Source organism: Lytechinus variegatus, chromosome 5 (assembly GCF_018143015.1).
Source record: "Lytechinus variegatus isolate NC3 chromosome 5, Lvar_3.0, whole genome shotgun sequence".
Lineage (NCBI taxonomy): Eukaryota > Metazoa > Echinodermata > Echinoidea > Temnopleuroida > Toxopneustidae > Lytechinus > Lytechinus variegatus.
Genome location: NC_054744.1, coordinates 905,343 through 932,740, shown reverse-complemented (window position 1 = coordinate 932,740; position 27,398 = coordinate 905,343). Strand labels below are relative to the sequence as shown.

The following is a 27,398-nucleotide window of genomic DNA, read 5'->3' as shown; positions in this document are numbered from 1 at the left end:
AAATTCAAAGGAAAAAAAAATAAGGAAGATAGGACATAAATAGAAGAAGAAAATAGAAGAAGAAAAAAGGTGAAAGACAGGGAACAGTTATGGTCAATTTAACTATGTTCAATTCTTAATTCTCTAGTTATGAAGTAATAGAAAAAATATGTAAAATGAATATGTCTTATGTGCATTTTCTTTTATAGTCTTGAACTTATTATTTTTTCTAGTCAAAGATCCAGCGAATGGAGAGACATCAAGGCAGAGCACTAAAGGACTGATGCGCAAGTCACACAGTCTAGATGATCACATGACTCATCATGTGACTACCCCAGATCAAGAACCAGAAAGTGATTACTTGGTCCCAGATAATATCAGTCAAAGAGGTAGGTTCATTCATTGCATGTGACACATTGAGGTATGATTATTATTCACAATTATTATTAGGAGGGAGCTATAAATGGGTGATTTTTTTAAATGTGGCAACAGTTTTTGTCTCACCTGCATAGCAGAGTGGACTATACAGTGCGTATAAAAAAAAACGGGACAGTTTTGAAAAGTCTATAAAAAAAATTGTTTCAAATTATATCTATATTTTGATGTTAATAGATCATCTGAGATCTTATCTTTGAAATGCCATTAAAAAAAAAAAATTTTGTTCATGCTTGAGCGAACACGGGATGTTTTTGTCGGGGTTCAAAAAGAGGCTTGCACCAAAATGGCAGAAATGAGAAGTTTGATGATGAGACTTAGAAAAGTTGTGGCCAAAACTGTGATTTTGGGGGATTTTGGCATGGGACAGTTTTTTTATGGACCAGAGACAACAAATATTGTCCTTTCATGTTGAGATACATTACAAGGAATAAAAAAAATTGTTTCCATAACAAAATGACAAAAAACTTATTTTTGACCCATGTATATCTTTTTTTATCCTTGTTCATCCATTGAATTGGATTACTTTGATTTAATTAAATGTATCTTTTATCTTCATTGAATCTATAAATTAAGTCGAAAAGGAACTAAAAATTAGACTTAGAAATTGGCTATTCATTTTGATTAGGACCTATGCTGTGAATTATTAAACATCCTTTAGATTTTTATTCTGAATCTCTTGGTATCATTTCTGTGTGGCCTGTGTATGTTCATGCTTCCATAAACAGGGAACAATGTTGAAAATAGTGCAATTTTCTTAAATTGAAATTCTTAGCTCATTTTGAAAGGTGTAATTCTTTGTGAAATATAATGCCATACAACAAATCGGGTGAGTGTTTCATAAAGCTGCTAGTAAAGTTACGCACAATTTTATGCAAGACTGGAAAATGTTCTTACTCTTAGGTTATAAATCAATTACAAACTTGGGATATCACATACATGTAGATCTAGCGCAATAAGAGGATCACCAGTCGTGCGTTAAATCATTTATATCTTACGAACAGCTTTATAAAACAACACAAAGTATTACTGAATATCCTGCATGAGTTTCAAGCCACATGACCAAGGTCAGAGGTCACTTGGGGTCAATGAACTTTGGCCATGTAGGGGGTATTTGTGGAATTGTCATATTTTCTCTTAGCAGATTGTGATATAAACATAAGGTCTATGAAGCATAAGCAAAGACCTATATCAAAATTGTTTTATTAATCAGGTCGGCCGATGTCGACAACTAGGCCTTCTTTAACAAGTCTGACTGAATCCTTTGACGAACCAGATGATACATATTCACCTGCTGATGATGATCTTCCACAAAGAGATGCTCCTAGGCCACCATCATCAGGTGAGTTATTAATACCCCATGGCTCTTGGCTTATTATTGTCTCGCCCACAAGATGTGAAGGCGAGACTTAAGGATCCTAATGTCGTCCGTCCATCTGTCGTCCATCCGTTAGTTACTTTTTAACCAAACTTGGATGGTAGATGCACTTATGGGACCTGCATGTTATGCTGCAGTTGGAGGTCACATGGTAAGGTCAAAGGTCATTTTCAGGTCAACGTTAAAAGTTTACATGCAAGACTCTCTTATGACACAATTTTTATTGTTATTATTATTATTTATTTATTTATTTGGCCATAAAAACATACAATACATACAATGCAAATTTAAAAATATAATTTGAATTATTAAATGTAAATAAGTAAAATGAAAGAAAAGAAGAGATTAAAAATGGTTTTCCGTGGTTTTCCATTTTATACTTTTGCCCATAGGCATGCAAGCCCTCACAGAAAACCACATTAGTCATTATCAGCATATATAATTATTTAAAATTCAATTGTTTTATACGCCCGTTCTACAAGTATTATGGTGTCACGCTCAGTGTCCGTCCGCTTACTTTTCCTTGTAAATGCAATAACTTCAGTTTAACTTAACCTAATCTCATATAATTTGGTGTGTATGATACTAGCATGGATCCCATGAAATCTAGTGATTTTGAGGTCAAAAGGTCAAGGTCACAATGACATGTTTTCATCTTACCCTTCTGCAGTCCTTGTATACACAACAACTTCAGTTTTACTTTACCTAGGCTCATATATTTGGTGTGTATTATACTAGCATGAATTCCAGGAAGCCTATTCATTTTGAGGTCAAATTTCAAGGTCACAGTGACATGTTTTCATCTTACCCTTTCGCAGTCCTTGTAAACGCAATAACTTCAGTTTAACTTAACCTAGGCTCATATAATACCCCTTTCATACTGTGTTTTTTCCCCGGTGAACTTCGCCGGCAAAGTTCGCCAGTGAAGGGGAAAGTACCCAGTATTAAAGGTACAGAGGAAAAATTCCCTTGGGAAATGGCCAGTATGAAAGCTAACCAGAGAACTTCTCCTTAGTTTGAAATTTTTTTAGTGTGCATGATACTTGCATGGATCCCAGGAAGCCTAGCAATTTGAGGTCAAAAGGTGTGAGGTCAAGGTCACACTGACATGATTTCATCTTACCCTTCTGCAATCCTTGTTAACACGTTAACTTAACGTAGGCTCATATTATTTGTTTTTATGATATTAGCATGGATCCCAAGAGCCTATTGATTTTGAGGTCAAAAGGTCAAAGGTCAAGTCACCAACTTTCACTTTTCTTGTTTGACCAATAACTCCATTTTCCACGTTATAGGCGGGCGTATTATGAGCTCACCCTGGCGACACTCTTGTATACATATGAAATATAGAATTTGGTCAAAAGATTTATGAAATGGGCATACATGTTTTTATAATAAAAAAACAGAGAAAAACATTGTGACATATGATTTAAGGGTTTGAATATGATATCTCCCGTTACTGGTTGGCAATTGTTTATGGGGTATTCTCATCACAATTTTTTTTACATTTGGAACTATTTTGGCTTGATTTTACGGTTTCATATTTCTTAAATTTTAAATATTTTGGCATATGATTATGGGTTTTATATACAAAAGTTACATGGACTTAGTTTTCACATGTACATGTATGTTCACATGATTTTCATTTTGAAAAAAGCAAAATTCTGCTTTTTTATATTGGTTTGAGAGTTTCTATATATCTCTTTGTTGTGCTCATTGTACCCATGGTAACAGATTAAATTAATATTATTGGTACATGAATCATTAATGATATCATGATAGTGTCAGTTGAATAGTAAATTTATTTGATAAAGGGAATCAAAATTAAATTGCATTACATCTTCTGTATTTCAATCATTGGATTCTTTCTTGATAAGTTGTAGAATTGTGCATTAATTGGTGCTTGGTACTGCATGACTGAATGTATATCCCTTTTTGTTTTTCTTTTGTTTCCTTTGCTTCATATCTGCATGTATGAATGGTATCATCGTTTGCTTTCCCTTTACCTCTCTATGTTCCCCTTTCCATCTTGTGTTTTTCTCTCTTTCTCTGTGTATCTGTCTCCCTCTCCCCTTTCCTTTCCTATTTATTCTTTATCTCTTCCTTTCTTCCCCTTTCTACCATCTTTTCCCCCTTCCCTCTCTTCTGCTCTTTCTGTCCCCTTCTCTACTCTCCCCTCTTTTTATATATATATCTCTCTCCCTTACTCTTTCTTTCCTCCTTACTCTTTCTCTCCCTCCTCTTTTTCCCACCTTGCATCTTTCTAACCTCCAGCTGGTCAGCATCACCTCCACCCTCCACCTCCATCACCCCACCGGTCTGAGATACCTCTCCCCTCACTCCCTGGGGGTAGCAGTAATCTTACAACCGGTTACGTGAAGATGAAAAGCTTCCATTCTTCCCCAACTCTCCAAGGAACAAGGCATGATGATGTTGGGTATATCAATATGAAGAAGCAATCTAGTTTGGATGATGGAAGTAGACCTGATAGTAGTCATGGAGATAGTGCGAGGGGTTCTGGTGAGGAAAAAAACATCTTTCTCTTTTTTCTTCTTCCACTAGCTCTGTATAGCTTTCACAGAAAAAAATGAATGTTTGAAAATTTGCAAAGTGCATGTGCCCGTGATAGAGTTTCCCTCAAATACTCTGCATTTTGAGCCCTACCCCTTCTTCCTCTTTTCTTAGAACATTCTATGATCAAATGTAATGTTTTCTTCCCTTATGCAACATGCGATACACATATTGAGGATGACAAATATTGAATATATTATATCAGTTCAAATAAATTAACTATTACTGTCGAAAAATTACACTTTGATCATTTTTTTTTGCGCATCAGACCTCAACTCTTACTATATATTTAGATTGTTTAAAGAAAAAGAGGTATGGAGACCTTTCTTTCAGGAACAAACAAAACCCTACTTTTTCATTCAAATAAAATATTATTAAACTGCTTATTTCCATTGGATATATTCTATTTAAAAACAGTAATCTACTAATTGTAGAAAGAATAAGCATATTTACATACAGTGTATATATATATATATATATATATATATATATATATATATATATATATATATATATATATATATATATACATTTAACAATGTATCCCAAATGCATATCTGCACATAAGAAGCATGAATGTCTGTTGATTATTTTTGCACACATATAGCATTGCATAGGTACTTGTTGCATATTGAATCACTTTGTTAGATGATGTATTGACAACTATTATAGACTTAGATATTTTAGATATTGTGTAGTGATATCATGACAGTTGATTGTACATAAAGAATTTTTATTTCATTCCTGTGCATGTTCAATACCTTTCCAATGAGTAAGATATAGCTAGTCCATTAGGATTTGAATAGAATTTAGTTCTAATTTGAGTTTTGGTGTTGGTGGTAGGGAATAGACAGGTGTGTTTAATCTTAACATTGCAATGAGATATCATATTCTTCTCCATCAGATCCTTTTCTTTAGTTTTAGCACAATTATAGATGCTTCAATTCATGATAGTGAGCATAGGCTGCCACATTAACTAACAATATTCAAGGCTTTGCTTTAAAACTAGCTATGTCATTTAACATGTAACATTGGTGTTGATAAATTTTGGTATATGACATTTATTCATATCTAATACAGAAAAATAAAATTACTAAAATTTTCTCTTACATGATGCTCAAAATTCTCTCCACATGACACAGGTTATTCAGTTGTAACAGAAAGAAAATATATTCCAAAATGCTCTGTCAATTTGAATTTTAATTCTTAAGCACTAAAAGAATAAAATAAATAAATAAAGACTAACAAAACACGAATCATTTACCAAAGAATAGTGGTGATGAATTTTTAAATTTTCCATTCAAGATAAGCCTCTGATTTTGATTTGGGTCAAAATAAGCAATTTTTGAAAGCATTCTTCACAGTTGTCTTACTGATGTTGGGAAATCATATTCAAATTACAAACTTGTTGATTACAATTAAGTTAACTTCAATGACTTGAAAAATCGCCAAAGTTGAAACATTTTTATTTCATAACAGAGTATGAAAAGCGTGTGTTACATATATTTGTATCTCTCAACAAACAGATTTCTATTGTCCTTACAAGCTTTAACATAAGGTCCCCATTTTATTTCATTCTATTCTTAAAACAATGCTTAACATAATGGTCAAGTAATGTAATGAGGTGTGTATACTCTGCTCTTTCTGAAATAACCTTGTTTGGTGAAGTGATTTTTAATTGCACATGTGAGCGGGGGATTCCAGGGGCAAATTATAGACTTCTGTAATAAAAGGGAGTACTATGAATCGCAAGACTTAAAGGGCTGCACTAATTAAAAAGCAAAACTAAACCAATCATAGTAATGATATAAGATAAATTATTATTTATCCATGCTCTTATTTTCAAATTTTTCAGGAATGATTGAAGTGAGAAGTGTTAAGAAGCTGTTTTTGAGATGTTTCATGTGATATTAATATCTTTTGTGTTTCTGTTTTATATGCCTGTTTCCTTATGCTTCTTGAATAACTCTTGATATACCCCTCATACTCTACTTTTCATATCTCATTTTCCCCTAAATATTTATTCTTCTGTATAATTCTTTCATTTTTACATGCATTAACATTTGTATTTTATACAACTATTATTTTTTCAATTCTCTTTATTCTTCCTTTCTGCATTCCTCCAGATTTTTCATTCATTTCTTTCTATTATCTTTCTAACATATCTATTCCATTGACAAGGGGATACCATGCGTGACCAAAAACACGTAAAAACAATCTCTTCCGTACGTAACGTAATAAGGGTGTCAAAAACACTAAAATAATGAAAAAAAGAGTATATATTTCCATCGGGAAACTATGTGTTAATGATCCAATTTGCGAGGGTATGAAAAGACTAAAATACTTTGTAAAGGATTTATACTTACTGTCAATAACTGGGATGTATTCATTTTAGTTACAATAAATTTGCACGCTGAATAAAAGTATCCCAAGATCATCGCGCAAATTGGCGTCCATGTCCTCTTTAAATTCGCCTGCCGCCGTGATCAGACGTTACTAAGTACACTCCCAAAATTGCATTTATAACGTGTTCTTTGGCATTTCTATCTTTGCATATCTTTCTTATTTCAATCTTTTTCCTTTCGGTCTTAGATTGATTTCTTTTTATTTCCCTCTGCGTGGAGCCTTTTGTGATTTTTTTTCATGTTTTCTTTTCAATTATTCCTGTGAGTTCTGAACTGTCAGATTCCTTTCCTCACAGATGGTTTGCCTCCGCTTTGCCTCCTTGCACCTCCGCTACTTGTGGGTGTTGGTCGACGCATATTTTATTTATAATTCTTGACTCGCTCCCTTTTGTTTCGTCTTGAATTTAGTTTTAGTCCTTCTCTCCACAGCTTAGGTTACATTGGACAGGTAGGAGCGTTGTCCTTGTTTCTTTCTCAAACTTGTTTTCAACTTTGTTGTTGTTCTTGTTTCGAGTTGGTTGATTGTTCCTTTTGTTTTTCAATCAATCATTTGTTCACATTGTCCTTTTAATTAATTAAATTCTTAATTATTGATTGATTTGATTAATTCTCTGTCTTTAATTTTTTTTTCATACTAATTGTTCTACTAAAATATGTTTTCTCTCTAAAAAATTTTCGGGAAGCCTCCCTGTTCCTTTGATTAGTGTTCATTGTTTCTCGCTTATTTTTGTTTCGGCTTTCCATTTTAAGGAAAGTAAGCTTTTGTCTCACCTGCATAGCAGAGTGAGACTCTATAGGCGCCGCTTTTCCGACGGCGGCGGCGGTGGCGGCGACGGCGTCAACATCAAATCTTAACCTAAGCTTAAGTTTTTGAAATGACATCATAACTTAGAAAGTATATGGACCTAGTTCATGAAACTTGGCCATAAGGTTAATTACGTATTACTGAACATCCTATTAGAGTTTCATGTCGCATGACCAAGGTCAAAGGTCATTTAGGGTCAATGAACTTAGACCATGTTGGAGGAATCAACATCAAAATCTTAACCTGAGGTTAAGTTTTTGAAATGTCATCATAACTTAGAAAATATATGGACCTAGTTCATGAAACTTGGGCATAAGGTTAATCAAGTATCACTGAACATCCTGCATGAGTTTTATGTCACATGACCAAGGTCAAAGGTCAGTGAACTTTGGCCGAATTGGGTGTATCTGTTGAATTACCATCATAACTTTGAAAGTTTATAGATCTGATTCATGAAACTTGGACATTAGAGTAATCAAGTATCACTGAACATCCTGTGTGAGTTTTAGGTCACATGATCAAGGTCAAAGGTCATGTAAGGTCAAGGAACTTTGGCCATGTTGGGGTTTTTTGTTGAATAACCATCATATATCTCTAAGTTTATTGGTCTAGTTCATAAAAAGTGGACATAAGAGTAACCATGTATCACTGAACATCTTGTGCGAGTTAGAGTAGTTTTCAAAGTCAGCACTGCTGCTATATTGAACCGCGTGATGCAGGTGAGACGGCCAGAGGCATTCCACTTGTTTACTTCTTTCTTTCAGATCAGCTGCCAAATCTCCTGATACTTGCTTCTTTTTTGACTCTTCTTAAAAAAAACACCTTTTTTTTCTTGGCTGATCCTACACTTCGTCTTGGACTTAGATGCTTTCTGTTAAAAAGTGATTAACGTACTGTCTCGTGTAATCTATTTAATAGAAATATAATTTTCTTTCTCTTGATCTTGACGGCCGGGCTTATCAGCAGTCTCACACCAGCCGCCGTCTTTTTCAATAAAATTGCCGGCCCGTTCACCTGCACGGGTGATCTCTCGCAATGTACAGGTGCTGCCGACATGTAGGTCTCATCCCCAGCAAGTTGGCAAGCCCTCGAATTGCTGGATGGACATTGCAGCCGCTTTTGTTGCTTTCTATCAGTCTAATTGCTGGTGTCGGGCATTGAGCGGATTGAGATTTCTCACGCCAGCTCGCACTCTGGGGAGCTGTCGGTGATCCATCTGACTCTCCGGCCTGCTCACCTGCATGGGTATCTTCCATTAATATGCAGGTGCTTCCGATTTCCTGAATTCGCCCTCTATGTCGATCTTTCAAGTCTGGGCATCGATCACGGCGATGGCTCTTTCAGCGGTAATTCCCTCTAATTTATCCAAACAGTCTATCTGATAGACTGCCTTCTATGTGTGTCATGCTTGCAGGAGTCTCCGCCGCCTCCTCTTTGTGTAGGAGTGAGTTACAGTCGATGCATTCCCTTTTGGCGAGTTTTCTTCTTATTTTAGAAGCTTCTTCACTCGGCATGTAGGCTGCCTTCATCCATGCTATGATTGTGGCCTCTGGGCAACCAAGGAGGATCGATCATGGATATACACATATATATATATGTGTGTATATATTTATTTATGTCTGCCTACCCCTGATCACTGTGGCCCTCTGATCTCTTAGGCGGACTGTAGATTAGTCCATCCATGAAAGTGATTAACTTCACCCGAGCTCTTCTTTATAGAAGTTTAGATTCTCATCCCCCATTGATTCAGGCGTCAGTTTTGCCGCCCCCGCGTCTTTTGGAACGCTTAATCTTGCCGGCATTGGAGCTTTCAGTTCTTACGCAACTGGCGCTGGGGGTGTTCACCCTTGCGATCACCACGTTAGCGACGTTCTGGAATAACCAAGCCTTGTGGCTGTTGTTTTTTGTACACAACTGGTTCTCGTCGCAGACTTTGGGAAATATTCCTTTCCTTTCTTCCTTCCATCTTTCTGTCTCTGTTCCTTTTATTCATGCACTCTCTCTCATCTCGGCCGTCACATGGCAAAACGATGTATCTGAACAATTTGACTTTTTCAGGTTTTGACATTTGGTGGGATGCTTCAGGGAGCTCTTTTTCATTTATCTTACCCTTACAATTACAGGTATTTTAGTTTTCAAGATAGCATGGGCTATCTGCAGTACCTTTTTCAAATTTGCTAACTTGTTTGATGGTAAAAGGATGTATCTGCAACATACATGTACATATTTTTACCATATTCAGTGAGCCAAGAACTTCATAGACTAGTTGATGGCAAAAAATGTATCTACAGCATACAACTTAAGTGCCACGAAATTCAGAGATTAGTTTATGGCAAAATAGTGTATTTGAAACATACATCTTTTTTCCACAAATTGTGCCACCAAAAGTCAGAGACTAGTTTATAGTAAAAGTGTACATGCATATGTGTAAATGACACCTTTTAAAGTTTTAAAGGCTTCTTTTATGGTTAAATTGAATTTGACCATAAACACAAAATGATGTATCTGCAGATACATCATTTTGCCATGATTCAACCATAGAAACTAATCGACGTATCTGCAGATACACCTTTTTGCCATGATATCGCTGCAGGAATTGTATGATGTATCTGCAGATACATCATTTTGCCATAAACGTAGGAATAATGTGGACAGTTGAATATTTTGGCTATATGCTGTATCTACATAAAAACGGTTATTTTGATGAAAAACAAAATTAAATGTTATAAAAACTATTAAGGGAGATGAATTCAATGACATTCTCATAAATCTAACTAAATTCAACACTGGGAAATTTTCTTTTAAAGACAGACAAAAGCTGTAAATGTGCATTTTTCAGATTCATCGTTTTGCCATGTAACTGCCGATCTGTTCTTTTAGAATAATTAATAATAATAATATTTTGAGGACATGTTAATCCCTTTTTGTCTCGTCCACCAGAGGTGAAGGTGAGACTTAGGGATCCAAATGTTGTCCGTCCGTCACAAACCTTATGACACATAACTACGCAACCGTAAGTCACTTTTCAACCAAACTTGGAGATGGACTTGGGGGACCTGCATGTTATGCTGTAGTTGGAGGTCACATGATAAGGTCAAATGTCATTTTCAGGTCAACATTAAAGTTTTCGTGCAAGACTCTTATGACACATAATTCTGCAACCATGAATCACTTTTCAACCAAACTTGGATGGTAGATGAACTTGGGGACCTGCATGTTATTGTTTTGGTTGGTCACATGGTGTGGTCAAAAATTCATTTTGAGGTAAACATTAAAATTTACATGCAAGACTTACGAAAAGTGTCATTCCATCTCAGTCATTTCACTATGAAGTTTTGAAACAATTCTGTTGCATGCCCTCGCAAATCACGATATTTCTGGTTATTTTCAGAAGTGGGCGAGACACAAAATTGCTTATGCCTTTTTGTAGTTTTTGTGCAACTTGTTCTCATTTCTTTATTTCTGCCCAGATTTTGATCACACTTTGTTCACATGACTTTTGTTAAGGATGATGGGGTCAAAGGTCATGTAAGGGTCAAGTGGTCAAGTTTTTGTTCAAACTGCTCTCATTTATTCTGCATCAATTATGTTTACACTTTATACAAATAATTGGGTAATACCACACTTTTTTCTTGAGGATGTTAAGGTCAAAGGTCATGTAGGGGTCAAACAAGCATATTAGCCAGTTGACCCATCTTATTTTATATTTCCTCCTATCCATTTGTTTTGATTTCAAGGTCAAAACATTAATCCCTCTTTTTTATGCACACCTTTTCATTTTCTTTCTTTCATCTAATTTTCTTTATATTTTCATAACACCTTTGTATTGGACTTTCTTGTTTCTTGTCTTCTATTATCTCTTTTCATCTTTTTGTTCCTCTCTCTCTCCTGTTGCTGTCTATTTCATCACATTCATGCTGTCTCATTTGCTATTGTCCCTAAAGGTAAGAGTGTGACCCCGCCTCCTCTTCCCCGCAAGTCCCGTAGTCACCATGGTTACTGTACCCACTTAAAGTCTGTACCAGAAGAGCTTGCCGAGAGTGGATTTACATCACCTGTAGTACAGCATTTGAAGTGTGAGTTAGAACACTTCCATTGCATGTTCTATCCCACATTGTCATAATTGAAGCTGTTTGTATACACATGGCTCTCATATAAATGATATCAAAATAAATATATCAAATTTCAATATAATACAAAGAGAAAATAAAAATATGGTTATTGACTTAAAACAAGAAAGAATACAAATTAGATCAAACCAGCAATTAATCGTTTATCAAATTAGAAAACTTGGTAGGTCAGTTGGTTTGATATATTTTAAATCCCATTTCTATAAATCAGGAATTGCCTTTTGTTGACACCACTAAATATTAAGAATTTGAGTTTTTTATATTCAGTTTTTACGTAATGTAATTCTTGATATGAAAAATGGAATGTTTGATATTTAGAAATATGATTTAAGGAGGAAAGGGTGACCACATGTACAGTACATTGGCATCCACTGGCTCAAATATTCAAATATGACAGCCCTTCTCTGATATTTTGACAAAGTGGCGCTTTATTTTTGCTTTTAAACCCTTATTAAATTTTGACATATTTAAAACTATGCATTCATACTTATGAATAAGAAATTTCATCTCTTAGGTTAAGCCATTCAAAATGATTTAGAATGTGATCTAGCACAAGAATATTTTGTGATGATGAGTAAAGACATGCTGCATTGTCAAACAGCTTCATAAAACACCCCCTACTTGTCTCATCCCTCTTGCATGAAAAAAACAAAACAACATTCAGCTAATTTTATTGTGTTTTCCTGTTGATTTATCCATTTGTCTTTTTGTTATCATTATGTTGGTATTAGATTATGTTGCTATTAGATTAGAAAATCAACCCTTTGGTGGTTTTTGTTTGAAGTGATGTGGCCCTTTCATTTTAACACTGAAAAGTAATAATAATAATATGCAACATTTATATAGCGCATAATACAAATGTTTCTAAGCGCTGCATACTATTAACCCGGCTTTAGCGCGGCTACCCTGATCGGGCGCAACGAACATTCAAGGAATTCCTTCCTACCGGGTACCCATTTACTACACCTGGGTCGAGAGTGGCAAATGTAGATAAACGCCTTGCCAAAGGACGTTAGTGCTGCGGTGGGATTTGAACCCTGGACCTTGTGGTTCAAAGTCCAAAGACTTATCCACTAAGTCACAACACCTCTACATAACACTTTGAGCATCATTAATAATAATAAAAATAACGCTTTGAGCATTAATATTTTGGTTGCTTTTTTATTGCTTACATCCATCATTTACTTTAACATTAAATTCCATGCATGTATTAATTGTTTCATTCTAAACAAAGTCCAACTTTACTAAACAATAAGATATGATTTGCACTTTTTAAAAATGCATTACACACATGATAACATCATTGAGCTCTTTACTAATTGTTTTTTTTTTGCTCTTAACTATTAGTGATTGTTGATGGTCAAGCCCACCTGAGAAAAATGTTGATTTGAATAGAAAGAGAAAAATCACACTTTATTGTTTGAATTATACAATATTTTAGGTTTTACAGATTTGACAATAAGGACCAACATGACTAGTATTGGACAATGTTAATTCCACATGTTCAGGGAGGATTTAATCATTGATTCACTTGACAACAAGAAAAAAATTCGAATATTTCACATTTCATATTATAAAATACAATGGAAATAGTGAGTGGATGACTTTATCAGTCTCCTAGTTTGCATACCAACCAGGATGTGCATATGACTGTTTTGTGAAATTAGGCGAAACTTTAAAATGCCATAATTTTCCTATTTTACATCTGATTTCGATGAAATTTTCAGTGTTGTGCTTGTTGGATTTTTCTCCTTTTTATTCCAATCAACTTTTTGTTGGGATGGACTTGTGGATATTATTCTTGGTATTGGTGTTTTAATGGCTAACACATCAAGTATTTATAAATAACATCTTGAGAAATGCTTAGAATTGAAAGCTCAATGGAGTTTGTACAGTATGATTGTCTTTATATTGATTGAGCATGAATCCATTGCCTGTCCTACAGGACGTATTGTGCTATCAAGCTCGGTGTCTGTATATCTATTTGTCCGTCCGTCCATTAACTTTTTCTTGTAAACACGATAACTTCAGGTAACGTAACCTAGGCCCATAAAATTTGTTGTGTGTCATACTAGCATGGATCCGAGGAAGCCTTTTGAAGTCAAAGGTCAAGGTCACAGTGACATGTTTTCATCTTACCCTTCCGCAGTTCTTGTTAAGTGCTATAATTTCAGTTTAACTTAATCTAGGCTCATATAATTTGGTGTAAATGATACTAGCATAGATCCTAGCAATTCTATTGATTTTGAGGTCAAGGGTCAAAGGAGAAGTTGCCATTTTCCACTTTTCTTGCTTGACCAATACCTCCATTTTCTGTGTTACAGACGGGCGTATTATTTTGCTCACCCCAGCAACACTCTTGTTGTGTATTTACATTTATTTGTTCATTCATATTATCCATTTAATATTGTATGTTTTTTATGTCTGTATTTTTATAGGTTTCAATAGTTCATTTCATTATATTAGTGAAGTAAGTCATAGAACTGAACAGATATATTCTTTAAGATACATCCATATCACTGCATGTTATTATTCAGTTTCTTAGATGTTTGGAACTTTCCTAAATCAGTTAATATTTCATAAACTGCTTAGAATTGACCTTTCATGGATTGCCTTGAGAAAAAATGGAATAGTACTTTATCCTGAAAATATCATTTTTGTCTCACCTACATAGCAGAATTTTCCGACGGCGGCAGCAGCAGCATCGTCGACACCAAATCTTAACCAAAGGTTAAGTTTTTGAAATGACAGCATAACTTAGAAAGTATATGGACCTAGTTCATGAAACCTAGACATAAGGTTAATCAAGTATTACTGAACATCCTGTGTGAGTTTCAAGTCACATGAGCGAGGTCAAAAGCCATTTAGGGTCAATGAACTTTGGCCAAGTTGGAGGTAAATGTTGAATTACTATCATATCATTGAAAGTTGATGGATCTGATTCCTAAAACTTCGACATAAGAGTAATCAAGTATCACTGAACATCCTGTGTGAATTTCAGGTCATATGACCAAGGTCACAGGTCAATGAACTTTGGCCATGTTGGGGGTATCTGTTGAATTACCATCAAAGCTTTGAAAGTCTATGGATCTAATTCATGAAACTTGGAAATAGGAGTAATCAAGTATAACTTAACATCCTGTGTGAGTTTCAGGTCACATGATCAAGGTAAAAGGTCATTTAAGGTCAATGAACTTTGGCCAAGTTGGGAGTATTTGTTGAATTACCTTCATAACTTTGAAAGTTTATTGGTCTAGTTCTGAAAACTTGGACATAAGAATAATCAAGTATCGCTGAACATCCTTTGCGAGTTTCAGGTCACATGACCACAGTCAAAGGTCATTCAAGGTCAGTGAACTTTGGCCATTTTGGAGATAATTAGTAGATTGCAATCATAAATTGCAAAGATTATAGATATAGTTTATAAAATGTGGATATAGGGTAATCAAGTAACACTGACAATTATATGATCATGGTCAAATGTCATTTATTGTCAATGAACGTCGTATTGTACTGTATCATTATATGAATGGTGTTTTTGTGAATAACTATTTTATAGTAATTTTCAAATTCAGCACTGCTGCTATATTGAATTGTGTGATGCAGGTGAGACTGCCAGAGGCGCTCTACTTGTTTGCATTATCCATTGAAAGCATCTTCTAAACACTAATGATACCAAGATAATTTGATTTAATGGGAGTTGTGGGGAGGGGGAAGTCGAAGGGAGGAGGTTATCAAATTCACTCAAAGGCCTTGTCTGTTTATTACTTTTAAAGCTCACAAATAAGCCTACCTAGAAATATTTTGCTATGATTATAAAACCATCATGTCTCGCTTGTTATTCAGTTCTTCTATCAAAGTGAATGATATTGAAAAAGCACTGGGCTACTGCATCGAGTGTAATGGTTTAGACAAGTACAATAGTCTAGACTAATTTTTGAGATTTAACAGAAATACTGATCTTCATACAGAATATGATTATTTTTCAAAAAATGTGCAGTTTCAACATGGTGATTGGAATATACAATATGTAAAATAGTTTTGAGACAAAAATTTTTGAGAATTAACGGAAAGTACTAATCTCAATATAGTATGTGATTATTTTTTAAAATATTATTTTTCTTTGAAAAAAATTTATTATTTTTACTTATTAACTTAGTAGTAATTGGAATATCAGGATTATTATGTGTATTAAGAACAAGAGAATGGGATTATGAAAGATTCAGAGTGTACCGTCAATATCATGATTTCATTATATAATTTTTAAAAGCAATTTTTGAAGTATTGGCAACCATCAACAATAGTACACGTGTGACTTTCCAACATAAAGCAGATTAACACTATTTCACCAAACTTAAAATGGCCCATGCACAGAAATTAAAAGCCACTACATATCGCAGAGAAAAATAACAAAGGATTCATGGTACTGTACATTCATGCAAGACATATAGCATTAAAAAAATCATTATCATTATACATGTGGTAAAATGCGAATAATTTGAAATGCTGTGTGTGCACAAGAGGATTTAAAAACTGCTCTAGTTCCTGGCTTGCATTGTGGTTTGTTATGTTTCTCAGTATATACATGCATTGCATTGTATTTTGCTTTTGAAAAAAATTAATATAGATAACTGCAGTGGTTACAAAGCCACAACTTTTGATGTAACCTGTGATCTTGAAATAAATATAGTTTTGATTTATTAAATGTAACCTTTGACCTTAATCTAAATATAGTTTTGATTTATTACACAGGTTCCTCCTTACCTAGAGACAGTGATGTCTGAATGGGGTAAGAAAGTGTACCGTATTTGATATTAGTCTGAATGCACCTTTCACATGCACTTGTAATAGGCAGATCAAGGAGGTTTCTTTTAGATTAGGTGTAGAAACTTGCAAGAACAAGTAGTATTGCTACCCAAATCCTATCCAATGATTTTATTCATGTAGAAAATAGACTCACTGGAAGATGCTGTCCGAGCTGCTATGTAATAATAATGATACAAAATAATAATAATAATAAAATGATTATCAAATAATAATGATGACAATAAAATGATTATCAATAATGATAATGATAATAAAGTGATTATAAAATAATAATGATAATAATAATGATGATAATATAATATGAATGATAATATATTCCCAATTCAAACAATTTTATTTATCAGTTAATTTGGAATCCTCTTGTTTTGAGTTTTAAAATTGATTTATCTTTTATTTCAATTCTTAGCTTTTTAGGTCATATTTTGTTTGTTTCCTTTCCAACAATAAATTTTCAACAGTTTAGTTTAGACATTACTTTCAAAGCCTGTGTTGAGTTTTTAATAAATCTAAAGATTATTCATTAATGATATTTGAATTTAATGTCAGATAAAGTGAAAGCTTATGTAATTAAAGAAGTGTACCTCAGATGTGCTCTGAAATTTAACTTGCCACAGAAGTGTAGACAAGTGTTCCTTATGACTGAGTGACTATTTTTTCCCTTTTTGTACAAAGCCACTTCTCAGGCTTGAAATTAAACAATCAATTAGGGATACAATCTTTGGATATATAATCCTCATGTACATGTACATTGATAAAATCTAAAGCATTTGAAGGGCATTATATGATAAAAAATTGCATCAATGAGAGAAAATCATAAATCTGAGTGAAAAGGTTAAATTCAATTGTTCAAAAAAGACATTTCTCTATAAATGGTCGCTTCACTTTTTGTAAGATATGAATATTGAAATAGTAGCCCAAGATATAGTTCAAATTATTGAGCATCACACATAACAGCATAACAGACAAAGTTAACCACTGTTAAAAAAGATAATAGTAAACATATGCATGTGTGGAATTGTGCACTATACTAACATATCAATATAAAATGCACATAAACTATTATTGAGTTAATTTTATATGAAATTGTAACACATATTTGAACCAACCCAATCTCAATTTTTATATTTTTGATATACATGTAGCTGATTGACAAAGTGTATGAATATGATTGTCCCATCTAATCATGATTCTATTTTGGATATTTAGTGAACTTCCTTTTCAAAAGTTGGAAGAAGTACATGTATCACCAACTTTGGAACTATATTTGATTGGCAGAAGGGTGTTTCAGGTGATGAAATTGATCCCTCAGGAGATGTCTTCATTATTTTGTATGGCCTGCGTAGCAGAATGAGACTTAAAATTGAAATCTTAACCGAGGTTAAGCTTTTGAAATGTCATCATAACTTTAAAAGTGTATAGGCCTAGTTCATGAAACTTGGACATACAGGTAATCAAGTACTACTGAACACCATGCCTGAGTTTCAGATTACATGACCAAGGTCAAAGGTCATTTAGGGTCAATGAACTTTTGCCATGTTGGGGGTATTTGTTAATTTCCATAACTTTGAATGTTTATGGATCAGGTTCATGAAACTTGGACATAGAGTAATCAAGTTTCACTGAATATCCTTTGTGAGATTCAGGTCACATGGTGAAGGTCTAATGTCATTAGGGTCAATGAACTTTAGCCATGTTGGAGGTATTTGCTGAATTGCCATCATAACTTTGAAAATTGAAGATCTAGTTTATGAACCTTAGACAATAGAGAAATCACATATCATTGAACACCCTGCTTGAGATTCAGGTCACATGACCAAGGTCAAAAGTCACTTTGGGTCAACAAACTTTGGCCTTGTTGGGGTTATTTGAGGAATTGTCATCATAGCTTTAAAAGTCTATGGATCAAGTTCATGAAACTTGGACATAAGAGCAGCAATGTATCCCTGAATACCCTGTGTGCATTTCAGGAACATGACCAAGATCAAAGGTCAATGAACTCTGGCCGTGTTGAGAGTATGTGTTGAATCGGCATCATAACTAAGGAAGTTAATGGATCTAGCTCATGAAACATCGACATAAGGATAATCAAGTATGAATGATTGTTTTGCACATGTCTTAGGGCACATGATCATAGTCAAAGGTCATTTTGGGTCAATGGACATAATATTTTATTATCATATTAGTGTTTTCTTCTGTGAATATTATTCATTAGCTATTTTCTAAGGAAGCACTGCTGCCATATTGCATTGCGTGATGCAGGCAAGACTGCCAGAGGCGTTCCACTTGTTTTTTCTTGGTCTAAATTGTAATGAAATGTATGGAAATCAAAATATGAAAATAACTGCTTATAATGCAGGATATCTAGATAACAATACAACACTAATTTTATGCTCTTATTTTGAATGCTTCTGAATATGATATGGAATTTTGTAATTGTGTAAGCAATGAGCTAATGTCTGACAAATGAAAATAAGGTAATGTAAGGGCACCTTCAAAATAATAGCCAAACTTTATACAATGGAAAGAACAATGAAGAAGGAAATCTCTTAAATGCTTTCATGTGGGACATATTTCCTCTTGATTTCAAGTGTGTAATGAATTGGTTTGAATGAATGCACTCTTGTGAAAGCAAACGAGATATGTAGCTGTGTGACCTTTCATCATTATTTCAGACCATTTTAAAAGCAACATTGGGGAACCCACAAATTTTCCCCAAAGGAAGTCATGGTACAAGAATCAACATTCTCATGAGTACAAGTGTGGTGTCACATCAGGGGGGGGGGGAGGACAGGGGATGACTACCACCAGAGGACCTGTCTCTTCTGAACTAAGTTCGGCTGACCTACATGTAGTAATCACTTTTCCTGTTGGTATGTTAGTCTCTTTAAAAAAATGTTTTGTTCAACTTGCTCTATTTTCTTAATTTCTGCATTAAGTTCTTACTTGGTACACATGATCATTGGGTAATACACTATATTTATCTGAGGGGATGATGGGGTTTGATGGGGTTAAAGGTCATCTAGGGGTCAAAAGGTCAAATTATATGAGGTCATGTCCATAATGTTTTAAAGTTTTTGTTCAACTTGCCTTCATTTCTTTATTTTTGCACCAATTTTGATTACTCTTGGTTCAAATGATCCTTGGGTAATACCACATGTGTATTGTTGAGGATTACGTGGTAAAAGGTCAAATGATATGAGGTTATATCCAATTTTTTCAAGTTTTTGTTCAACTTGCTCTCATTTGTTTATTTATCTATCAATTGGATTTACACTTGGTACAAATGGTGTTCATGTGTGTTCATGAGGATGAATAAGGACAAAGGTCATGGTGTTAAAAGATAATATCACATATTTTATTGATTGGGAAATCAGGTGAGATTGGTCGTTCGTGCACCAGTTGTTTCAAGTACAGTATTTTTTTTTTAATATTAAAGATATTCATATATATAATATGAATAAACAATTCATAAAGACATGTAATTATTCATATAAAAAAATAAAAAATTGAACAAGATTATTTGTATTTCACATAGATTAAATCTAAACAAAGGAATCAATTTCTTAATGACTTTCAAGTGGGGAGAAAAAGAAGGGAAAGGGGATGAAATAAATAGGGAAAAAGCATAAAAAACACTTCAAAAACCTTGTTTACAATTTGATACAATGCTGTTTACTATACAAAAAGCTACACTGTATTTACTGACAGTTATTATTGTTGATTGGAAGACACCAATAATGAATTCCTCCTTACATTTGGGGAGGAGGAATTGCTCTGATATTCCAGTTGGATATAAAGTATGACTGCATTGGTCAGACCATGCACTCAAAATATACACAACCCTGCAGCCATCAATCAGATAAGTGAAATAACATACACGCCTTATTAAAGTATGACGCTAAGTCACACTAAAAACTTGGAAAGGATTTTTCCTGTGGTTCCAATATATTGTCAGGAACATCATTCCATAAAGTCACCTTCCTATAAGAAAAACATGTATATGTTTTTATCATAAACATAAAGTTTGAATTTATGGATTTTATCTTACATGACATAAGGGACAGCTGATTGCATGTGACATTACCCCACCAAAACAATTGATAAATGAAAAAAACAAAAACAAGGGAATTGAAAAAAATAGATTAATGAATGAATCAATCCATCTAACACAAAAATAATAAAAATGAATATATAAATAAATAAAACTAATTAATTAGATTAATAACTAGATACACAATTGATTTAATAAATAAGGAAATGAATAAGTACATAGGTTTGTAAAGATCATAACTTTCATTTTAATGTCAAGATGAACTACATGTAGGGGAGACTGTGGTTAGTTGGAACGCGGGGTAAGTTGAAACATTTTAATTTTCTTTAACGCCTTTATATAAATATTAAAGGTCAAACTGCCCTCAGTTTATTGCCATTATCAACAGTTATCCAACATATTACAGACAACACATGTGCAACAAGCCTGATGAATTTAGAAAGGAATTTTTGTTTTTTCACTTTCTGAGTAATTTTGTTCTCTCTCAGAAATGTTTTATTATCATCAGAGAAGGTTATAGATCAAGTTGGCCAGTTTAGGGGTATAATAGTGTCGGGATGGGATTGAATATTATGATTTAGAAGGGAAGCGTAATGAAGAAACTTTGGAGAAAGTTATACAATTCAAAGTCACAGAGTATTTAATAATTAATAATCATCTACAGTTTACAATTTGAATTACATGAAGATATCCATGAAGATTAAGATAAAACAGGAGACGATGAACATAATTATTTTGAAGTATGGGATTAAAATTCTGAAGTTAAACTAATATTGGATGGACGTCTAAGTCTTGAAGTCAGTCAGTCTATATGGATGAGTGGGGTTTAGTATTATATCTGTCTAATTATAAAGTCTTTATATCATTGGTAGTTTTGGTGGTCTACAGGTAACTGTCTAGTAAACTTTCTCTGTTATAAGGGGTGTGGTGATGCTCTGTGCAAGTGACTGGGGCTGGAAGTGTGAGTCATACTTAAAACTTTTTTCCTTGAAGTTAGCTGAGGGTTGGTCTTTCATGGTCAGGGTTTAGGAGTTAAATGGTATTGGGGTTTTGGGGATTCTAAGATGACATTGGTGGAGTTTGATGACATTGGTGGAGTTTGTAAACAAGTGAAGGTGAATGACTGAAAGGATAACAGGAAGTTAAATACATACTACATTTACATAACAGTAGACACTTGTAATAAGCTACAAAATAAGGTTATTGATATGCCATGGTGAAGTCCCTCACTCTTCTGAACATGTATTGTAAGCCATGATTGTTTTGTTTTTCAGTTAGCTCTGAGTGTGCATTTAAGGCCTATTGTAGGCCCCTAATGCAATATTAACACTTATTAAACGGGGGGGGGGGGGGGGATCAATCACTTTGCCATCCCACAAAATTTTTTGACTTCACTGCTCACTGAATTATTACTTTCAAGTCTTGCACATCATTTGAGACCAAATTTGCGATGTCCAGGTGCCTGGTTTCGAAATTACACATTTTGTACCTGCATGTCGGACCCAAAATTGCTCAAAAACGTGATTCCATGTTCAAAGTCAATGCAAATTGTGTTTCAACCAAAAATCATAAATGTAAGATTATTTTTACTTTTGTTAGTTCAAGTGGATTTATTTTATGCTATTTATGGATCGCAAAAGTGTCCCCGACAAAGTTAATTGGAAAACAATAAAAAAACAAAGGCTCGAAAAAACAAAAATACAAATGTAAAAAAAATACCAAAATCCATTCATGTAAGAAGTTATATTTTTTTGCAATTTTTCATAGATATTTGTTATAAATGTAAAAATTGACTCTTACCAAAAATTATTATTCTGCTAGCTAAATAAATTGAGTTAAAGCTGACTTTTACTTTGCATTTGCATAAATTGTGTTTGCCCAAAAATATTTTTTAGGCACCTTTGTAGAATATTTGCTGTGTTAAATGGTACATTTGATGTAAACATGTAAACGAGTACATGTATTCCATCATTTGAGGATTATGAATAGGATTTTAGACTCGCATGCTTCCTCCTATCAAAGTACATGTATATGAACTATGATGTAAATAACCTAATATGTTAGTGATACATGCACTTCACAAAGCAAATATTTTATTAAAGTTGTGGCTGCCCTGATTTTAGTTCAGCTTTCAGCTTCAGCAGGAAACAATTTAAAGAAGGAAGTCGTAACTATTATGAAAGGTATAGAGTAATTAAAAAAACATGGATATCTAATACTGTGTATAATTAAAAGTACTAGTAAATCAAAACTAACTTTCAATATGTAAAAATAAAGTGATTATTTCATCCTCTTTCTATTTCTCTATCTATCATTAAACACTTCCCTCGATGAAAGTATGCCATAAACAAAACTAAAGTCATTTATGGTGTCACAAAAACATTTTATGAAGATGATGATATTATGAAGATTGCCAAAACTGGGCATATTGTAGCACACCATAAACTAGCCTTGAGGGGTATATTGCCAGCAGGAGAATCATATTGGTGGGAGTCATTAGACGAGTGCAATATGATTCTTTTAAGGGCAATATATTTGATATCTCTCAAAAGAAGAGCAAGTCAATATCTTTGTTATCCAAATCAGACTTCTAGAGCAAAATCGTGAAAATATGGATAGTTTACCCTTTAAGAACATGATTCTATTTTGTCATGTTTAGCAGACTGTGCCTCTAAGCTAAACCATTGGGATGTATTTGAAATATCACAGTATCCATTTTGATTGACATTATGACATACATGTATATTGTGCTGCATGGATCAATATGGTGTGTATCTCTTTCTACGCGTCCTAAGATGCCCGGATGTGAGACCAGGGAAAATGCAAAATATTTTGCGTCGTCTTTGCATGCAAAGTCAATACGCAAAGAAAGACCGAGTAAAATACAAATAATAAACCTATCCCTTCTTGATATGATCCTTGGACAATTCAGCTTTGTAAATGACCAGCTCAGATGTCTGATACAGGAAATAATAAAGCAATAGGCATATTGACTGGCCTCGGGGCGATACAACATAGAACCTGAGTCATAGACGAGGGTGATATCAATTTAGTGACGGTGATATATGTCCTTTTGCCCCCAAGCCAGTCAATATTGCTATTATTAACCAAATCAGACATCTAGAGCAAAAATCGTTAAAATTTGCATATTTTAGAGTTTAAGGAATTTTGTCATGTTGAGCAGACCGGGTCTCAGAACTTTCCCATTATGATGTAATTGAAATGATGCGTCCCTGGCCTAGGGACGCAGTATTCAGCATTGTCTCAACTTGATTAACATTGTGACTTATAGCACTGCGCTGTTCATGGACGTGTACAAAAACGCGTAGAATACCCGGATGTTTGCTCAGCCTTATTGCCCGCTTCATTTCCACACATTTTCTCATAGACTTTCTTGAGCTGGCAATAAATTGGGCCCATGGATAAACAATTGGAAACTTATTGACCGGCCATTTGATCACAGTAATAAGCAAGCAATAATGTATTAGTTGCCCTGTTCAGATATCTGATATGGTTTATAATACACTATACATTATTACCAAATAGATAAACAAATGTAACACACAGTGTTGAAGTATAATCTATAAAAACGCATGAAACTTCATTTTACAATGTTTATTGAAATATATTTTTGTATTTTATGACCTCTAGATAGATCCCTGTCATTTGATTGGTTGTTTGATTTTGATCATTCAGCCCATTTATGATGGCGTCATCATCTGTGCAATTTGGATCCGTACAACTTTTTCCATGGCACACATGCACTGAGACTGCAGCTTCGGACACCACAAGTAAAACCTCTTGTGTTTGCAGCGCGCAAGTTGTATGCGATGATCAATAGACCAAGCTCCTACTGCATATTTTATATGAAAAAGAATCTAATTGTTGGTGTCGCATAAACCAAATAATGAATGTTCTTTTCATTCGTTCAATGGACAGAATAATTCATCTGGTGAAAGATGAAATGAATGATCCATTCAATTCAGCTTCGCCTCATTGAATGGATCATTTCATCATTCACCTCATGTAGTATTCTGTCCATAAACATTCATTATTTGTATAATATAAACTGTTTAACCAAGACAATGATGCTAACAACATAGAAAAAAAACATACATTAAAATTGTTATGCCACTGTGTTGACACTGTCTACATACATTTTTTTTACATTAATGTATTATCCATTTTAAAACCATATATGATTTTAATTATATCTGTATTTTGTTTTCCTGTACAGCTCCTTTGAGATCAACCAATTCCTGCCCTCCTAACAATATGGGAGAACTTCAGAAAGCTTTTAAGAGATTTGGACTCAAAGAGGAATCCAACTCATGAAGAGATACTATCCATCTCTAGGGATGATATCTGATATTGAAACAGGATATAATGACTTATATTCCTTTTGGAGAATGATGGGAATGGTGTACAATCAATTCATGGAGTGGAAACAAGATGGCATTTGCTGCAAAGGTTGGATAGATTTTTTAACTGAGTGGAAGTGAATTGTATGAATTTTTTGTGATGACACATTTCTTCTGGAGAAATTTCCATTGATGGAAACAGATTTACATGCCTGTTTGCCTGTCACTACTTCTTATTTCAGGTTATTCATGACATAAGTTGTTACTTTGTAAGGTGCACACATACACGTAATGCATACATATTGTGTGCTAAGATTTGATTAGCTGGGAGTACATGCAACGTACATTGTGTTGCTTTAAAAACTGATTCTTAATGGATTTGGCAAATATTGCCCACTGAAGAAATAATCAATGAATGTAAAATATGGAAAATGATTGCCATAGAAAAACACCTCGGATAGGAATAGGAAATAATAATTAGTATTGTCATTAATTCCCTATTCCTGGCATATAATGGAGACTTAGCTTTTGGATTGAATGCGTCATGTGCAGATCCTTCATACAAACTTGAACTGCTGAGCTATGTCTGTTTGGAGTTTTTAAGATATTTCCTTTTACTTTGTAGTGAAGCAAGACATCCAGTAGAACAACCAATGTAAAAGAGAATCAAGGTCTTGGTCTACTATGCAAATATCTCCATTCACCAGCTTCTTTAAGAAGTAAGACCAATAGGTCAAGCCACTCTATCTGGTTCTGGTAACAGATCTTGCCTTTAAATGTCTATTATGTGCCTTAATATTTTAATCATTTTTTTTATATAACATGAAATATGAACTCATTGTATAAATTTAGTAATTTGCAATAATGTTTATATGAAGGTAGATTGTATTCAATGATATATGTATATGAAATGAAAGAGGTTTTTAAAATGTTATTTGTAGACAGATCTTGTGTAAATACAAAAAAAAATATTACTGATCAAGGAATTCCATTCTAATTCTGGTTTACACCTCAATGATGGCATTCTTTTGTTTTCTTTTGAGGTTATTTTATCATATTGCCTGATGGAAAAATTATTGGTTTCTCAGCAAAATATTTTAGTTATTGATCATTCACGTGTTACAAGCAATTTTACTCTACACTACTGTTTATTGTTTAACCCTAAAAAGACTGGGGGGCTGATTCAGCCCCCCCTCGACATTTTTCGCGATAAATCCGCCGCTTGAAATATTTTGACCGCGTCGCTCACTGACTTTTTACTTTCACGTCTCGCGCAACTTTTGAGACCAACATTGTGACCCCCGGGTACGCGGTTCCGAAATAACGTAACATTTTGTAGGTGCATGCAGACCCAAAATTACTCAAAACATGAATTATTGTACAAATCCAATGCAAATAGTGTTTTTAGCCAAAATTCATAAATGTATCATTATTTTTCCTTTTACTGCTGAAATTCGATTGATTTGATCTTTTTTTGGTCAAAATAAACTCCCCGACAATTTCCATTGAAAAAAAATAAAAACAAAAAGTCGAAAAACAAAGAAATACATAATAAATTTAGCAAACAATAGAATACATAAGAAAATAAATGTGATGTTGAAATTTTTTTTAAATGAATTTGATCAGATGCCTATCTAGAGTATGTGAAACAAAAATTAGCATTTAAGGGGCATTATTTTATTAATTAGAGCAAACTTATGATTTTACGCATAAATTAGCATAATTAATGAGCAATGAGATTTTTCGCAGAATTTTGATACTATAGTTTTGTAGATAATGCCATGGGTAACGCGCATGCCAATTTTTGTCACAATCGCGCGATCGACGGCCGAGATCATAAGGGGGGGCTGAATGCCCCGTCTTCTTAGGCGTCAAAATAGCCCAGTCTATTTAGGGTTAAAGCATGGAGCAGCTGCTTTTCAGTTTTTTTTTGGGATGCACTGTATAGGCCCCTGTTAAAATCATGGATATAAAGCAGACCTGATTTTATCAGGATTTTCCTGGAAAATGCCCAAAATCAGGACATTCTAATTACTAAAATTTGATGTGAGAAAAAAATGTAGGAAAAATTTCCATGGACCCATTCATGCATCAAGTCCTCTATATGTCTTTAAGTACCCCTAGTCCTTTTAGGGTTAAAGGGATGTTTCCGTGCGTAACGCCTTAACGCAACGCAGAAACACCGATTTTATATTACATAACATATGGGACAGCTGCTTGTTAATTTATGCCATCACAAATTCTGATAACTTTCTTAATTTGTCATGGATTTTCCTTAAACCTTCACCAATATTTTTATTATTTTTTTCTGCTATTTTTACAATAAACTTTTCTTCAAGGTGAGCTTCCCCTTTCACAGGAGTTTGAGGGGGAACTGCCTTCTTGACCCCACATAAAGCTTTTTGATTCATATTTTAAAGGTTTATATTGACTTCTACAATCACTTGCTCTTATCT

The 27,398-nt window shown here is 34.0% G+C and overlaps 1 protein-coding gene across 7 annotated transcripts in view; it reads left to right on the top strand.

Moving 5' to 3' along the window:
• LOC121415021 overlaps positions 1-26,095 on the top strand; it is a 54,659-nt gene extending 28,564 nt beyond the window's left edge. Inside the window, exons 7-12 of one of the 7 annotated variants that reach the window (XM_041608066.1) lie at positions 213-368; positions 1,628-1,756; positions 4,067-4,312; positions 11,518-11,649; positions 16,456-16,492; positions 24,819-24,906. In XM_041608066.1, coding sequence (XP_041464000.1) covers positions 213-368; positions 1,628-1,756; positions 4,067-4,312; positions 11,518-11,649; positions 16,456-16,487 — 695 coding nt within the window. In that variant the 3' untranslated portion in view covers positions 16,488-16,492; positions 24,819-24,906. Of the gene's footprint in view, positions 1-212; positions 369-1,627; positions 1,757-4,066; positions 4,313-5,975; positions 5,988-11,517; positions 11,650-16,455; positions 16,493-24,818 lie in introns of all 7 variants that reach the window. The other 6 variants (XM_041608069.1, XM_041608065.1, XM_041608068.1 and 3 more) reach the window with 6 other exon arrangements.
• Positions 26,096-27,398: the final 1,303 nt, after the last annotated feature.